An 18,059-nucleotide genomic window follows, 5' to 3' on the forward strand; every position below is an offset into this window, starting at 1 on the left:
TTTCCATTACACTCCATTTAGTGGCACTTGTGTCCCACTATTTCCAACAGAATCATTACTAGTGACACTGGGTGCCGCACTTGTAGCACCAAAGTCACAATTAGTCTTAGTATACACTTATTTCAATATCCAATTCCACAAAAGTAGTGCCACAATTCAAAGATGTGGCTTACCATAAACCATGATGTAAATATCTGAAAGTGACAACAAGGCCCTTTTATGGTGCCGGAGGAAGGAGTGGTGTGCTGCTTTGTCCTGCCAGTCCAGCATTTATTTGAAGAGAGAGATGGTAGGTGACTGGGGCCAGGTCACCAATGGTCTTACAAATGTTTAATTCTCCCTAACAGCCAGAGTTATTATTTTATTATTTTTAATTTTTATTTCAGTAAACTAAAGTGTTTTTTTTTTCACACCCAGTGCTACTTTAGTTGTACTAAAAAACGTTATATTAGTTCATTTTTAGTCTACAATCACCTCGCTAACTATAGTTACCCAACTTTTATTTTGAAAGTGTTTCCGGTTACTTTCGCTTCCAAAAAAGGAATAGACCACGTGACTTCCGTTTTTGGTTTATAAACGAAAAACGAATTGACTGAAGTCTAAAGACTCTCTTCATTCTTTGTTCAAAAAGGAATAACGATAAAATGATCGCCAAAAAAACGAAAAACGGGCCGTTTTTAATTGGTTTTTCGTTTTTTGATTCTGATACCAAAAACGGTTATTTGGCTTTTCGTTTTGAAACAAAAAAACAGAAAAACGGTATTTTCGTTTTATAATTACAAACGAATTACGGATTATCCAGAGATCCCCTGACCCCCAGTGCTACTTTAGTTGTACTAAAAAACGTTATTTAAGTTCAGTTTTAGTCTACAATCACCTCGCTAACTATAGTTACTTTTATTTTGAAAGTGTTAACGGTTACTTTTGCTTCCAAAAAAGGAATAGACCACGTGACTTCCGTTTTTGGTTTATAAACGAAAAACGAATTCACTGAAATTCAAAGACTCCTCTTCATTCTTTGTTCAAAAAGGAATAACGATAAATTGATCGCCAAAAATGAAAAACGGGCCGTTTTTAATTGGTTTTTCATTTTTTGATTCTGACACCAAAAACGGTTATTTGGTTTTTCGTTTTGAAACAAAAAACAAAAAAACGGTATTTTCGTTTTATAATTACAAACGAATAACGGATTATCCAGAGATCCCCTGACCTACAACACAGCGCTAAGATCCAGTAAAGAAAACATTTGAATTCGCCACTGAAGTAATAACATCGCTGCGAGATCTAGTGAGAAGCATTCACATTTCTCCGATATTAACCGATCTCTATCAGATCAAACAGCGCTGACGTGGAAACCAGGAGAAACATTGTGCCGTGAATGAACTAGTAATACTTTACGACCACAGACCAGCAACATTCACCATGGATCTAATATAGTAACACTAACTGTAACCAGTTTGGCTGGAATAGTGAAATGCTTTCAAGTACTTCACACATCTTTTTCCAGCACTTCAAAACTCAAATATTATATAAATAAATATAAGAGTTCAGATGCAAACGCCTCTAAGTGCCATTTGAAATTTTCTTCTTGAATGATCATTTTTACCAAGCTTGTATATTTAAGTTCAGTAATTTCACTCAAATGACAATTAATAGGTAATCTTCATTGCCATTTAAGTGAAATTACTGAACTTAAATATACAAGCTTGATAAAAAATGATCATTCTAGAAGAAAATTTCAAATGGCTTTTGCATCTGAACTCTTCATATATTTAAATGTTATTTTTAATGTGATGACCAAAACATTATTTATGACTATTTATGATTATTATATATGACACCCATTTATAAACCTGAAAGTTTCAAGATGTAGGAAAACTCACACTTATTTAAAAAATATTTTTTCTTTTAACAAATAGGAAATTTCTCTGGCATTTCTTACTTTTTGCTGTATCGAAAACGTGACTTTAAAACCGAGGTACGTACCGAGAAATACAAATATTGTGTAAGAGTATGAAATTGATTTAAGGAGTGGTCACAAAATATTTCTCCCCTCACGCTGACCAAGATGTGATTCCTCCAGATGTCTGCTCCTTGAAAGTTGTGGAATGTGAGAACTTTGCCAGAGGAAGAAAACATTGATTGAATATTGTCTGAAAATGGGCCTATGTTCTGTGTGCACACCACTGTATCAATCAATGAAAGTGTGGACATTGTCTTTATTGAGATCTCTAATAAAAATAAAACAAAACTTGTAAAGTGAATTTAACAGTCAGATGCTTGAGTACTCAAAATGTATTATTACACTGTCATTTTAGTATTCCAAACTGAGGTGGTTTTGGAGCAGACCCTTAGGATGATTTCCAGGCAGTGGTTAGCCTGGTCCTACCAGACTCTCGTATTTCTCCATTGGCAAACGTTAACTTCCTGGAAGGTGTTTAAAACTATTAAAACTAGCAACAAGAACTACTACTACTACTTCCACTGCTGCTAGTACTAATACTGACTACTTCCACTTTCTCAACTGTTATACATCGTACTTTGTCCAAAGTGACACAATGAAATGTAACAGTGAGATAATAACACTTTTATTGAAACCAGATTTGTCATACACGGATAATGTAAAAGATCATCCTTAAAGAGTCATACATGCATAGCTAAAAATCATTGGTGATTGCCATGATATACCACAGCGGCACACTGTAAACCCCACTGTGTGTGAGAGTGAGTGTGTGTGGTGTGTGTGTGTGAGTGGTGTGAGTGAGTGAGTGAGTGAGTGAGTGAGTGAGTGAGTGAGTGAGTGTGTGTGAGTGAGTGGTGTGGTGTGTGTGTGTGTGTGTGTGTGTGTGTGTGTGTGTGTGGTGTTGAACCAGTGATTGGAGCTCAGTGCAAGGTGTTAACAGCAAAACTAGAGCAGAACACTGGAAAGGGCCCTCCACCGAACTGGACATTGTTGTCCCAGGCATTCATAGGCGGTTGAAGAGTCGCGGATCCAACACTGCCACTGCTCCTCCACATCTCTCCATCACCTTCATCAGCTCTGGATCGTTTTATATCTCCGCAGGAGCCTGTAAAACATAAGAGAGGTACAATGGGACTGCAAAAACAGTACACCATAAAATCATACTACAAAAAAACTACAACCACAGTCATGAATGTGTCCATCTAGACAATCTGGCCGTCTGGCGTTTATCTATGTCTTAGCCAATGAGAGTCATTCAACCTCTAAGCAATGACGTAGCTTAGACCTTGGAAATGGTATAACTGCTGGCTGTGTGTGTGTGTGTGTGTGTGTGTGTGTGCAGGGCCGGCTCTAGGTTATTTGGTGCCCAAGGCGAGAGTGCCCTCCCCCCTCCCCCTTGGAAAAAGCAACTCCACAGTTATTCCATAGTTATTCATTTTTTATTTTAAATGTTCACACAACAACTCTTTACAAGCAACAACCTGAAGGATACAGTAGAAAACAATAGAGAAGCATTAAGATCTCACCTCAAGGAAAAGCAGTTATAGTGTTTTCATTTTTATAGTGTTTTCATTTGGCAAAGTTAGAAAAGATTGTGGGCTATTTACACAAAGAGATCATCTCAAACTCAAACACTTTCCAATGTCATTCAAAACTTAACTCGTCTGGACTTCCTAGCAGCAAAGGCATGTATGGTTTCATCAAATGAAATTTGTTTTGACACTTCCTGATTGATGCTTATTAATGCCAGTCCACTGAGACGTTCCTGAGACATTGTGGATCGCAAATATGTTTTTATTATCTTGAGTTTGGAGAAGCTTCTCTCGGCAGATGCCACAGTCACTGGAGTGGTGACGGCAATTCTCAGTGCTATCCATAGATTGGGATATGCTTCCTTAAGGTTTTTCTCCTCAAGAAACACCAGCAGTTCAAGCGTTGTCATTTTGGGTTTCGGCCAAGTTGGAAAATATTGCATCTCCACAATCAGTTCTTCCGCATCTAAGTCTGATTTCTCTCCAAAGGTCAAGGTGTGGGTCAGTTCTTTAGCTTGCTTCACAAGCTCATCAGCTGGGAGATCAGGGAAGTTTGTGAGAACACTAAACTTGCTAGCAATGTTACCCATCATTTCTGTTCTCTCTCTTAGAGATGAAATGCACACATCAACAACTGCATTGAAAAAAGAAACTTCCATGCTCTTCAGTGCATCACTAAGCTGCTCATCGGGAGCCTCGTAGGAAAACTGCCTTTCGGTCACTCTGAGCCTCTTCTGCTTTAGGGCAGCAACTACATTCATCTCCTCACACAATTCTTTTGCAGAGGATTGTGCATCAGCAAAACCAGTGCTTCTGTAACTGGCAAGGGAGACCTCAGCTTTTTTCAGGAGGTCCACAGCAACATCCAAGTGCATGGTTGGAGACTGCAGCAGTTTGTTGACATTCTGGACTTTTCCTAGAATGTCATACCAGACAACAGTGCAAATGCAGAAGCGGTGTGAACCAACTTCTTCAGCTAGAGACTGTGCTTCTACTTTTATGACTGAGTCTGCTGTGCTGTCTCTCACCTCAATGAGGGCATCTCGAACTTTGGCAGCCTGAAACCTTACAGCCGCCACACTGTTAATTCGGCTCTCCCATCGTGTCCCTGCCCAGGACTTCAGTGTTGTGTTCACGTGCTTCTGGAGAATGGACCACCTTTTAGTGGAAGCAGAAAACAAAGTGAACAGTTTTTGCAGGTAGCCAAAGTAGCCAGTTGCATCTGCAGAGCTCTTTGCTGCATCTGAGACAACTAAATGAACAGTGTGTGCTCCGCACGGCACAAAGAGTGCGCGGGGGTTTATTTGCTGTAGTCTTGCTTGAACACCTGCCTTCTTCCCCTTCATGTTTGCACCATTATCATATGACTGCCCCCTGCAGTCTTCAAATGGGATGCGTAACTCTTGAAGTCTCCCTAAAATTAGGGCTGAAAGGCCTTCTCCAGTTGTTTCTTCTGCCTCAAGGAATCCCAGGAAGTGCTCTTTTATTTGTGGAATACCTTCAATTGAAACAATTCTCAGAATCACTGACAACTGCTCTTTGTGGCTCAAATCTGGAGTGCAGTCTAAAATTATTGAAAAATATTTTGACTGTATGATTTCAGACACAATGGACTCCACAATCCTTTCACCGATACAGTCAATGATTTCATTTTGGATATTTTTTCCGAGGTATGATGTATGGTTCGCTCCTGCTTCCACCTTGGCAACGTGCTCCTTTAGCACAGGATCAAACTGAGCCATGAGCTCCACTTCCTTCAGGAAGTTGCCATTGTTAGGTGCATTTAATTTGTCAGTGGTCCCCGTGAGAGCAATGTTGCGCTCAGCCAATGACTGGATGATGGCGACCAACCTGGTAAGCACTTCACGCCACCGTCTTCTTTCTGCATTTATCAGTGCCGTTTCCACTTTGTCTATTGTTTGGCCTGTTCTTGTGCGGCTCTCTAGCTCCTTCCACAATCCCATGTTCTTGGTGTGTTCTGGACTATTCTCATGCATTTTTAGAGTCTCACTACAGTTTTTCCAGTATTGAAACCCATCCCTACTTAATTTAAATGCTTTCTGGGAGAAGAGCTTGCAACAGAAACAGTATAAACTATCCCTTTTGGGCGAATACATCAGCCACGTTCTCTTAATTTTCTCCCCATTCACTAACTGCCTGTGGACATAGTGGTAATGGAAACTTCTTCCATCCTCACTTTTAGGGAATGTGAAATCTGGTTTTACTTCATAAGGTCCTCGACTAACTAATTCAGTTCTCAGTGCATCAGTCAGCTGGTGTGGCCAGTCAGCAGGATCCACAGGGCCAGCTTGTACAGGTTCACAGACATCTCTTGAAGCTGATGATGTGTCTTCAGGCTGTTGGAGTCTGCTGGTGCTGGGTCCTTCTTCTGTGAGAAAATTAAACACAGAGCAACTTTAAAAATATCTGTAGATGCAATAGTGATGATTTTACTTCAAATACAAGACCCAGGTTTTCAGGTGTTCACTGTGTCCTATAATGAGTAAACTCAGTACGGTTACATGGAAAATTTAACCCACGATAATGTCTTTGTTGTAGTTACTATGCCAAACTATTGATGAAAATGCCATTATGAATTCCAATGAATGTTAATTTAGTATGAACACACAAACTAATGTCCATCATTTTATGCAAATTTACAACATAATTTGACAATGAGAAGTTATTAGAAATATAACATCTTTAAGTAAGAAGACAATTTCAAATGTGTATGTTAGGGTGTCTTCAGAGTATTTAGTATTGATTGTGTGAAAAACAAGTGTCTGGTGTGGATTTAGATAGATTAAGATGGCATATATATCGATTTATGTGATGTGATAATCCGTTTAATTTGAAAAAGACTCACCTGGTTCTTGATGCTGAGATTGTAGCTCAGTGAATGTGCTGCTGCTGCATGATGGCTGGACAGATGCTGCAGCGTAAACAAGAAACAGAGACTGCCGTAAAATGTCATGCTGTGTGTTAGACAGTGTGTGATAGGCAACTCTCACTCCCCGATGTGTCGGATGAAGTCGAAATTTCACTACGCACCCACTTGTAACATAGCTTTCTTCTGATATAATACAAATATTAAATTCATATTTGTATGTGAAATCATGAAAGATCTGTCCTGCAATCATACTCCAAATCAGAAAAAGGCTTACATTCTTCACCGTGAGGTCCAGCAGGTGTAGACAGCGCCGCAGCGTCAACCGATGTCTGTCGTGGCTGCAGATGTTGTCTCATTGCATCTGGACACGATTCAAAAGTAAATTTATTTGGAAAAAGTTGCGAGATACTGTATTGTGTGTATTTAAACATCTAGCAAGGAACTGTGCGTGGTGAGATCAACAGCGGTAACACAGCATGTTGTTGCTGTTAGCTCTAGCTTACCGCAAAAAGTTCCTTTGGTAAATTGATATAATAATAATAATAATAATGCATTTTATTTACTGTTAAGCTGTAAAAAGTTGTTGGTCATCCTCTTCTTTATTATTTATTATGTGGGGGGGCTCTCCCTTGGGGGATCCGGGGGTATGAACCCCCGGGAATTTTTTTTGAAAAATAAACCCATTAAATGGCACTTTCTGGAGAGTTTTGTGCAAAGAAATGGAGAAATTGAGTCTTACATGATATGTGAAAAACTGCAAGATTAAGAGCATATACTTTGCATTGTTGTACATTTACATTTACATTTATTCATTTAGCTGACGCTTTTATCCAAAGCGACTTACAATTGCTATATATGTCAGAGGTCGCACGCCTCTGGAGCAACTAGGGGTTCAGTGTCTTGCTCAGGGACACATTGGTGTCTCACAGTTTTTTACCAATGCATTACACCAGCACTAACCCAGCGCCGCCGATTAAGCAAAACAAAACAAAACGAATGGGCTATTTCTATTTTAGCTCCCGGCCGCCTTTTTGCTTTATCCATCTTTTTCAACAACAACTCACTACTCGTGCCTGTTCGCTCAGCGCTCACGGCGCCCGCTCGCGATATTATTGGAGGGGGGTCCCCTGTCATAATTCTATGATGAAATCTTATGAGGGCGCCTACTCTCCGCTACACATACCGGCGGTATACCCACTTTTTGCTGAGCCCCGGAGAGCCCCGGCCCAATTTAACCACTGGCTGTGAGCTTGATGATATAGTCTACATACCTCTGCTTTGGGCCCGTTTTTCTTCCTCCTCCTTCCTTCGTTTTCGGAAAGCCGATCCCGATGGCTTGGGTGTTCTTTTCATAATAAAGATTATATAATATATGATCATTTATAGCCTACAACCGCCAAGGGGCGTTTAAAGCGCATTTAAAGCGCTAAAACCAGCTGTCAGATGTTTTCGCGCCACTCCCGGTTGCTGAGCAACGCGCGTGAGTTTGACAGCTGCCTGTCAGAGTGACTCAGTCGTTTTTTAGGATTGTATAATCTAGTAAAAGAAATGGACAAATACAAGCAGTGTGTGGACAGTGCACAGTAAAAGTGTACAGCGTGTGCGCAGCTTTCATAATACGATACATAGATACATTTAATTCACTTTTTTCTTTTTTAATTCTGCAATTTTGCGCCCTGTCCAGCAGATGGCGCCCCAGGCGGCCGCCTGTGTCGCCTGTCGGCAAAGCCGGCCCTGTGTGTGTGTGTGGTGAAGGGTATAACTGCTGTGATCTTTGTAACTGTAATGGAGGAGGCCTATGAACTCCTGTGTGAGTCTTGAAGCTGACTTCTGCTGATGAAACTGCAAACTATCGTCAGTAAAACTTTTCTTTAATTTATTATAATTCTTCATTCTTCATATCCGGTTCTGGGTCTTTGACTGTATACCCCTTACACTATGAACCCATTTCCCTTGGGTTGCAGAACTCCGTTATCATCACTAACAACTTTAAAATCCAGCTGGCTCAAGTTGCCAGTGCCAGACACAAGCACAGTCACACCTGCAATAAATCTATCTATCTATCTATCTATCTATCTATCTATCTATCTATCTATCTATCTATCTATCTATCTATCTATCTATCTATCTATCTATCACATTGTATTGTAATATGGTTTATAACAGACTACCATATATTCAAGATATAAACACTGTTCACCAACCAGAGATGGCTTAGAAGCCAAAAGACACCCATCTAGACACCATAACACAGTAATAACAATAGTATCTATGTTTTAAGTCACCCAGTAATTATGCCTGTAGTATTATGTAGGAAAAATAAACCCACCTCTGGAGGTTTGTCTCCTCTTCTTCACCAGGATGTTTAATTGCTGGATCTGCAAGAAAATGACAGTGGGATTGCATGAGACCAATAGGACTGAATGCACTATTCTACCTAGTGTTTACCTGTTTGTTAATACTTTTTAAAAATGTTGTGGCAGAAGAATTGGACCAACATCCAGTATTGTTGGCTGGCTTTCAGTTTTCAATTCCTACCACTGGACATGAAGACTCCTCTCCTCTGTCAACCACAGCAGCCTCTCCAGTTTTTTGGGGGGCTTTGAACAGTTTTTTTAATTGCTGGATCTATGAGTAAGCATGACAATATGATATTTAGACATGCACCAATTACTCAACTTTTGACTGAATCAGTCATTTTTCACGTGATTTGCTGTGACCAGTTGTGTTTGCTGTACAGTAGTTCAAAACAATGATAATTGGCCAAATTTGGTATAGGCAGGTCAAACTCTATGAAAAATCGGAAATTGAAAACGCACCAGAAAATGGCAACAGGTGCGTGTCTAATGACATTAACTGCATCAATCAAAACCATAAGCTGCGTCCCAATTCGCCTACTTATACTACGCCCTAAAAGTATGTACTCTTTTTGTGAAGAAAAAGTACATACTTTTGAGTGTGTAGCAAAAGAGTAGAGATGGTCCTCACTGCAGAACACGGATCCAGATCCAACTCCACCCACCTTACATATACCTAAACCTACCCATTTCCACCCCCTGATCCCTAACCCCACCCCTAATCCCTAAACCCACCCCTTAGATCTGGATCCAACTCCGCCCCCTGGATCTCGTGTACTGCAATGAGGTGCTACTGAAAGAGTAGGCAAGCTTTGGGACATACTACATCTTTAACGGACAGCTCTGTCACGTGCATCCTGTCACCGTAACTGCCCTGTCAATCATCTCGTCAGTTAAAATCCTCCATTCAATCTAATTTAATTCCCTACCGTTTCAGAGAAAAATGTTGTAGCACGTTCATCTGCCAGTCGTGGGTCTTTCATGCGAAGACTCTCCTCGTGTGTTTGCAATTCGAATGTAATGATGCATTTAAAAGTTAATGGCTAACGTATCTTTACAAAAGTTCAATACTGCTGCAGATGCAATATAATGTAGACAACATTAAATAAATACATTATCGTCAGGTTAGATACTGATAATGAATCACTCAAACCCCTTTATCTAAACCTCTCTACACAACCGCCGGACTCGCGCGTCTGTGTCCATGTCTGTAGTGGTTTTTTTTACACTTTTGTGGTTCGTATTTATAGTTCTAACCGAATCCTCGTCCAACGCGCGATGGGTTGTGGGCAATATCAGCCGTTAGAGTGCGCATCGATCTGCACTTCGGATTCTGACCGGATATAGTAGATCATCCGGGTATCTTTGGAACACTCATTTCAACATACTACGATTTGGGACGTACTAATTCTATTCTCGAATACTATTTAGGACGGATAGTATGCAAATTGAGACGCAGCAATAGATCAAATTAACAGGGAAACACCCACTTATAATCACTGATTCCTACCACTGAAACCGGAGGCTCTACAGCCCTCTTCTCTCCCCTCAGAGGTGCAGCAGCCTCCTCCTCTCCACTCAGAGGTGCAGCAGCCTCCTCCTCTCCACTCAGAGGTGCAGCAGCCCTCTCCTCTCCACTCAGAGGTGCAGCAGCCTCCTCCTCTCCCCTCAGAGGTGCAGAAGCCTCCTCCTCTCCACTCAGAGGTGCAGCAGCCCTCTCCTCTCCCCTCAGAGGTGCAGCAGCCCTCTCCTCTCCACTCAGAGGTGCAGCAGCCTCCTCCTCTCCCCTCAGAGGTGCAGCAGCCCTCTCCTCTCCACTCAGAGGTGCAGCAGCCTCCTCCTCTCCCCTCAGAGGTGCAGAAGCCTCCTCCTCTCCACTCAGAGGTGCAGCAGCCCTCTCCTCTCCCCTCAGAGGTGCAGCAGCCCTCTCCTCTCCACTCAGAGGTGCAGCAGCCTCCTCCTCTCCCCTCAGAGGTGCAGCAGCCCTCTCCTCTCCACTCAGAGGTGCAGCAGCCTCCTCCTCTCCCCTCAGAGGTGCAGCAGCCCTCTCCTCTCCACTCAGAGGTGCAGCAGCCTCCTCCTCTCCACTCAGAGGTGCAGCAGCCTCCTCCTCTCCACTCAGAGGTGCAGAAGCCTCCTCCTCTCCACTCAGAGGTGCAGCAGCCTCCTCCTCTCCACTCAGAGGTGCAGAAGCCCCCTCCTCTCCACTCAGAGGTGCAGCAGCCTCCTCCTCTCCACTCAGAGGTGCAGAAGCCTCCTCCTCTCCACTCAGAGGTTCAGAAGCCTCCTCCTCTCCACTCAGAGGTGCAGCAGCCTCCTCCTCTCCACTCAGAGGTTCAGAAGCCTCCTCCTCTCCACTCAGAGGTGCAGCAGCCTCCTCCTCTCCACTCAGAGGTGCAGAAGCCGCAGCAGCCTCCTCCTCTCCACTCAGAGGTGCAGAAGCCGCAGCAGCCTCCTCCTCTCCACTCAGAGGTGCAGAAGCCTCCTCCTCTCCACTCAGAGGTGCAGCAGCCTCCTCCTCTCCACTCAGAGGTGCAGAAGCCTCCTCCTCTCCACTCAGAGGTGCAGCAGCCTCCTCCTCTCCACTCAGAGGTGCAGAAGCCTCCTCCTCTCCACTCAGAGGTTCAGAAGCCTCCTCCTCTCCACTCAGAGGTGCAGCAGCCTCCTCCTCTCCACTCAGAGGTTCAGAAGCCTCCTCCTCTCCACTCAGAGGTGCAGCAGCCTCCTCCTCTCCACTCAGAGGTGCAGAAGCCTCCTCCTCTCCACTCAGAGGTGCAGCAGCCTCCTCCTCTCCACTCAGAGGTTCAGAAGCCTCCTCCTCTCCACTCAGAGGTGCAGCAGCCTCCTCCTCTCCACTCAGAGGTTCAGAAGCCTCCTCCTCTCCACTCAGAGGTGCAGCAGCCTCCTCCTCTCCACTCAGAGGTGCAGCAGCCTCCTCCTCTCCACTCAGAGGTGCAGCAGCCTCCTCCTCTCCACTCAGAGGTGCAGCAGCCTCCTCCTCTCCCCTCAGAGGTGCAGCAGCCTCCTCCTCTCCACTCAGAGGTGCAGCAGCCTCCTCCTCTCCACTCAGAGGAGCAGAAGCCTCCTCCTCTCCACTCAGAGGTGCAGCAGCCTCCTCCTCTCCCCTCAGAGGTGCAGCAGCCTCCTCCTCTCCACTCAGAGGTGCAGAAGCCTCCTCCTCTCCACTCAGAGGTGCAGCAGCCTCCTCCTCTCCACTCAGAGGTGCAGAAGCCTCCTCCTCTCCACTCAGAGGTGCAGAAGCCTCCTCCTCTCCACTCAGAGGTGCAGAAGCCGCAGCAGCCTCCTCCTCTCCCCTCAGAGGTGCAGCAGCCTCCTCCTCTCCACTCAGAGGTGCAGAAGCCTCCTCCTATCCACTCAGAGGTGCAGAAGCCTCCTCCTCTCCACTCAGAGGTGCAGCAGCCTCCTCCTCTCCACTCAGAGGTGCAGAAGCCTCCTCCTCTCCACTCAGAGGTGCAGCAGCCTCCTCCTCTCCACTCAGAGGTGCAGCAGCCTCCTCCTCTCCACTCAGAGGTGCAGCAGCCTCCTCCTCTCCACTCAGAGGTGCAGCAGCCTCCTCCTCTCCACTCAGAGGTGCAGCAGCCCTCTCCTCTCCACTCAGAGGTGCAGCAGCCCGCTCCTCTCCACTCAGAGGTGCAGCAGCCTCCTCCTCTCCACTCAGAGGTGCAGCAGCCTCCTCCTCTCCCCTCAGAGGTGCAGAAGCCCCCTCCTCTCCCCTCAGAGGTGCAGAAGCCTCCTCCTCTCCACTCAGAGGTGCAGCAGCCCTCTCCTCTCCACTCAGAGGTGCAGCAGCCTCCTCCTCTCCACTCAGAGGTGCAGCAGCCTCCTCCTCTCCACTCAGAGGTTCAGAAGCCTCCTCCTCTCCACTCAGAGGTGCAGCAGCCTCCTCCTCTCCACTCAGAGGTGCAGAAGCCTCCTCCTCTCCACTCAGAGGTGCAGCAGCCTCCTCCTCTCCACTCAGAGGTGCAGCAGCCTCCTCCTCTCCACTCAGAGGTGCAGCAGCCTCCTCCTCTCCACTCAGAGGTTCAGAAGCCTCCTCCTCTCCACTCAGAGGTGCAGCAGCCTCCTCCTCTCCACTCAGAGGTGCAGCAGCCTCCTCCTCTCCACTCAGAGGTTCAGAAGCCTCCTCCTCTCCACTCAGAGGTGCAGCAGCCTCCTCCTCTCCACTCAGAGGTGCAGAAGCCTCCTCCTCTCCACTCAGAGGTGCAGCAGCCTCCTCCTCTCCACTCAGAGGTGCAGCAGCCTCCTCCTCTCCACTCAGAGGTGCAGCAGCCTCCTCCTCTCCACTCAGAGGTGCAGCAGCCTCCTCCTCTCCACTCAGAGGTGCAGCAGCCTCCTCCTCTCCACTCAGAGGTGCAGCAGCCCTCTCCTCTCCACTCAGAGGTGCAGCAGCCCTCTCCTCTCCACTCAGAGGTGCAGCAGCCTCCTCCTCTCCACTCAGAGGTGCAGCAGCCTCCTCCTCTCCCCTCAGAGGTGCAGAAGCCCCCTCCTCTCCCCTCAGAGGTGCAGAAGCCTCCTCCTCTCCACTCAGAGGTGCAGCAGCCCTCTCCTCTCCACTCAGAGGTGCAGCAGCCTCCTCCTCTCCACTCAGAGGTGCAGAAGCCTCCTCCTCTCCACTCAGAGGTTCAGAAGCCTCCTCCTCTCCACTCAGAGGTGCAGCAGCCTCCTCCTCTCCACTCAGAGGTGCAGCAGCCTCCTCCTCTCCACTCAGAGGTTCAGAAGCCTCCTCCTCTCCACTCAGAGGTGCAGCAGCCTCCTCCTCTCCACTCAGAGGTGCAGCAGCCTCCTCCTCTCCACTCAGAGGTGCAGCAGCCTCCTCCTCTCCACTCAGAGGTGCAGAAGCCTCCTCCTCTCCACTCAGAGGTGCAGCAGCCTCCTCCTCTCCACTCAGAGGTGCAGCAGCCTCCTCCTCTCCACTCAGAGGTGCAGCAGCCTCCTCCTCTCCACTCAGAGGTGCAGCAGCCTCCTCCTCTCCACTCAGAGGTGCAGCAGCCTCCTCCTCTCCACTCAGAGGTGCAGCAGCCCTCTCCTCTCCACTCAGAGGTGCAGCAGCCCTATCCTCTCCACTCAGAGGTGCAGCAGCCTCCTCCTCTCCACTCAGAGGTGCAGCAGCCTCCTCCTCTCCCCTCAGAGGTGCAGAAGCCCCCTCCTCTCCCCTCAGAGGTGCAGAAGCCTCCTCCTCTCCACTCAGAGGTGCAGCAGCCCTCTCCTCTCCACTCAGAGGTGCAGCAGCCTCCTCCTCTCCACTCAGAGGTGCAGAAGCCTCCTCCTCTCCACTCAGAGGTTCAGAAGCCTCCTCCTCTCCACTCAGAGGTGCAGCAGCCTCCTCCTCTCCACTCAGAGGTGCAGCAGCCTCCTCCTCTCCACTCAGAGGTGCAGCAGCCTCCTCCTCTCCACTCAGAGGTGCAGCAGCCTCCTCCTCTCCACTCAGAGGTTCAGAAGCCTCCTCCTCTCCACTCAGAGGTGCAGCAGCCTCCTCCTCTCCACTCAGAGGTGCAGCAGCCTCCTCCTCTCCACTCAGAGGTGCAGCAGCCTCCTCCTCTCCACTCAGAGGTGCAGCAGCCTCCTCCTCTCCACTCAGAGGTGCAGAAGCCTCCTCCTCTCCACTCAGAGGTTCAGAAGCCTCCTCCTCTCCACTCAGAGGTGCAGCAGCCTCCTCCTCTCCCCTCAGAGGTGCAGCAGCCTCCTCCTCTCCACTCAGAGGTGCAGCAGCCTCCTCCTCTCCAATCAGAGGTGCAGCAGCCTCCTCCTCTCCCCTCAGAGGTGCAGCAGCCTCCTCCTCTCCCCTCAGAGGTGCAGCAGCCTCCTCCTCTCCACTCAGAGGTGCAGCAGCCTCCTCCTCTCCACTCAGAGGTGCAGAAGCCTCCTCCTCTCCACTCAGAGGTGCAGCAGCCTCCTCCTCTCCCCTCAGAGGTGCAGCAGCCTCCTCCTCTCCACTCAGAGGTGCAGCAGCCTCCTCCTCTCCACTCAGAGGTGCAGAAGCCTCCTCCTCTCCACTCAGAGGTGCAGAAGCCTCCTCCTCTCCACTCAGAGGTGCAGCAGCCTCCTCCTCTCCACTCAGAGGTTCAGAAGCCTCCTCCTCTCCACTCAGAGGTGCAGCAGCCTCCTCCTTCTGTCCACTTTAGAGGTTCAGAAGCCTCCTCCTCTCAACTCAGAGGTGCAGCAGCCCCCTCCTCTCCACTCAGAGGTGCAGAAGCCTCCTCCTCTCCACTCAGAGGTGCAGAAGCCGCAGCAACCTCCTCCTCTCCCCTCAGAGGTGCAGCAGCCTCCTCCTCTCCACTCAGAGGTGCAGAAGCCTCCTCCTCTCCACTCAGAGGTGCAGAAGCCTCCTCCTCTCCACTCAGAGGTGCAGCAGCCTCCTCCTCTCCACTCAGAGGTGCAGAAGCCTCCTCCTCTCCACTCAGAGGTTCAGAAGCCTCCTCCTCTCCACTCAGAGGTGCAGCAGCCCCCTCCTCTCCACTCAGAGGTGCAGCAGCCCCCTCCTCTCCACTCAGAGGTGCAGAAGCCTCCTCCTCTCCACTCAGAGGTTCAGAAGCCTCCTCCTCTCCACTCAGAGGTGCAGCAGCCTCCTCCTCTCCACTCAGAGGTGCAGCAGCCTCCTCCTCTCCACTCAGAGGTGCAGAAGCCTCCTCCTCTCCACTCAAGAGGTGCAGCAGCCTCCTCCTCTCCACTCAGAGGTGCAGCAGCCTCCTCCTCTCCACTCAGAGGTGCAGCAGCCTCCTCCTCTCCACTCAGAGGTGCAGAAGCCTCCTCCTCTCCACTCAAGAGGTGCAGCAGCCTCCTCCTCTCCACTCAGAGGTTCAGAAGCCTCCTCCTCTCCACTCAGAGGTGCAGCAAGCCTCCTCCTCTCCACTCAGAGGTGCAGCAGCCTCCTCCTCTCCACTCAGAGGTGCAGAAGCCCTCTCCACTCCTGACACAGGCCTCTGGTTTCCTATGTTGTATATTAGAAGTTCAACATTTCCAAGCAATACCTTTCACAAAAAGTATGTTGAAAAAGTGCACGTTACCTTTCTTCCCCTTCCTCTTCTCTCCACGCCTACTGCCCTCATCCTCTGGAGTCCATGCTATCATAGTCACACATAAAGTTAATCTTAACTATGCAAAAACATTTATAACTCAACAATAAGCTATCCATATCCATGAGCTTGCATTATATCAGCACCAAAGATCAATTGCTCAAAAACTGCTTATTCGACCTCAGTGTGCATGTATTATGTGGTAGTTTAGTCAGATATAGTGTGAAGTCAAATAAATGTTGGCAAGCAAACCATACCTTGTAAAAGAACATTGTACAGCATGTTCATTTTTTTCAGCATTACTTCTGTCTCGTTTGACATGCTGTACGGGCTGATGACCTTTGTGTCGTATCTTGACATTTTATCATTATAGACCCCATAAAATAAAAGGGGTCTGAGTCCAAGGGCCTTCATTTTCTCCATCTGAAAGAGGTGAAGAATCATTCTTTGTCATGTCATAGATGAAAAATCTACGCGAGTAGTCTGAAAATACTTATCATTAAGAAATATGCCATTAGTGACACTGGGGTTGGTAAGGGATATACCTGGTTCAAAGCCATAAAAATACATTTTACCAACCTCAAACATGACATATTGGTTTTACAATAGTTGAAGTTATGATGCAGTATAAATATATGACAGAAATATTTAGACAATTAGAATATGTAAATAAATTAGAACTTGACCTTGTAAATTATGAGGATATGCCTGCAGTCCAATCACACATTATTTACTAATATACCGTACTGTTAAGCAATATAGCACACTGACTAGAAGGATGTCACTTGCACTCAAGCCTATCGTTTCTCACGGAACAGGACCACAGAATCAGCAACAGGCACTGGGACACTTCTTGAGACCAAAGCCAGGAAAGACCAGAGAACATGGAATACTTTTGTCTTGTTCATTACGTACAAATGAGGTTTCAACAGCGGGAGAGGGGGATTTGTCTTTTTTATTATGTATATACCTTTGGCATTACACTTTGACAATGAGTAATATCTGGCAAGGAACAGTTCTCAGGGGAAAAAATGGCCCACTGATGCTGGGGGTCAGGGGTGAATGGGCAGTCTAGTTTGAGCTGATAGCAAGCCAACAGTTACTCAAATAACCACTTGTTATAGCCTAGGTGTGCTAAAAAGCATCTCTGAATGTACAACACATCTACATTGAAGAAGATCAGCCACTACAACAGTAGATCGTACTAGATGTCACTCCTGCAAGCTTAAAAAAGGACACCGAGGTTAAAATTTGCATAGGCTCAGCAAAATTGGTCAATAAAAGATTGGCCAAATGTTGCCTTGTCTGATGACTCTCGATTTCTCTAGTTACATTCTGATTGTGGGTCAGAGTTTCGTGTAAAAGCCATAAAAGCTTGACTAAAGACTTCCAGGAAATTTAGGAGATAAGATAAGAAATACTTTTTTAATCCCAAAAGAAATTTCTTTGTCACAAATGAGCTGTCACAATTTCCATGCCTCGAAAAAATCGGCAAAGGGATGTATGTCGCACTCTGGAAAAACAACAAAAAGACAAAAATGGTGTCCCAATGTTTTTTTTTTTTTTTTTTAATCTCTGCCCTCTCAAGCACTCCCTTTACATTGGTGGTGACTACCCTTTCATTCATAGAGCATGTTTGACGATGACATAACGACGATAACATAAAAAAAAAAAATTAAAGGACAAAAAGAAAAGGTAAAAAATGAAAAAGAGAAAATAGAAACCGTCTCATGTTGTTCTCAAGATGTTGGTGCTGATTTTCTCAGAACGCAGGGATATGTGTCATGCATGTATCCTCAAGAAAAACAGTTACTTACTGTGACCTCAATGTCATCTAGAAAATGGCTGACATTTCTGTTGCGCCTCATCCCCTTTGCCCACTCGGCACTCTTCTTCTTAAAGGAGTTGAGGCGCTTCTGCGACCTTGTTTTGGCCGGCGTGTTTCTCTGAGCCATTTTCTGAAAAAGAACAGATTAATAAAAATGATTAATTTAGTGATTGCCCAATAATTCTGCAGATATTGAGTATGCTAACGTCATAGACATATTGAACATCTTTGATTGCCTGTATAGGTCTCTACTAGAGGTGTGAATCTTCACTGATCTACCGATTCTATTACGATTATCATGTCAGCGATTCGATATCTCGATGCATCACGATGCGTCAAATAAATTTTTCTATTAAAGTCATGTAGGATATTTAATTCATAGCTGTTCAAGCTTCAAAAACAAAACATTCTGCAGTGCTCTAATACAAAATACAATGGAAACATAAAACTACAGC

General features: G+C 46.5%; 1 protein-coding gene across 1 annotated transcript; it reads right to left on the minus strand.

Moving 5' to 3' along the window:
* Nucleotides 1–5,764: 5,764 nt before the first annotated feature.
* On the minus strand, nt 5,765–17,755 carry LOC130083615 (uncharacterized). The gene is made up of 6 exons (XM_056248732.1): nt 17,594–17,755; nt 16,034–16,199; nt 15,768–15,824; nt 15,630–15,691; nt 6,362–6,427; nt 5,765–5,884 (listed from the first exon to the last, which is right to left on the minus strand). Exons 1-6 carry the CDS (start codon nt 17,729–17,731, stop codon nt 5,765–5,767), a joined length of 609 nt encoding a protein of 202 aa, XP_056104707.1. The 5' UTR covers nt 17,732–17,755.
* Between the last annotated feature and the right edge of the window lie 304 nt (nt 17,756–18,059).

Source organism: Rhinichthys klamathensis, unplaced genomic scaffold, assembly GCF_029890125.1.
Source record: "Rhinichthys klamathensis goyatoka isolate OS25496 unplaced genomic scaffold, OSU_Roscu_1.1 h1tg000057l_1, whole genome shotgun sequence".
In the NCBI taxonomy this organism is placed as follows: Eukaryota; Metazoa; Chordata; class Actinopteri; order Cypriniformes; family Leuciscidae; genus Rhinichthys; species Rhinichthys klamathensis.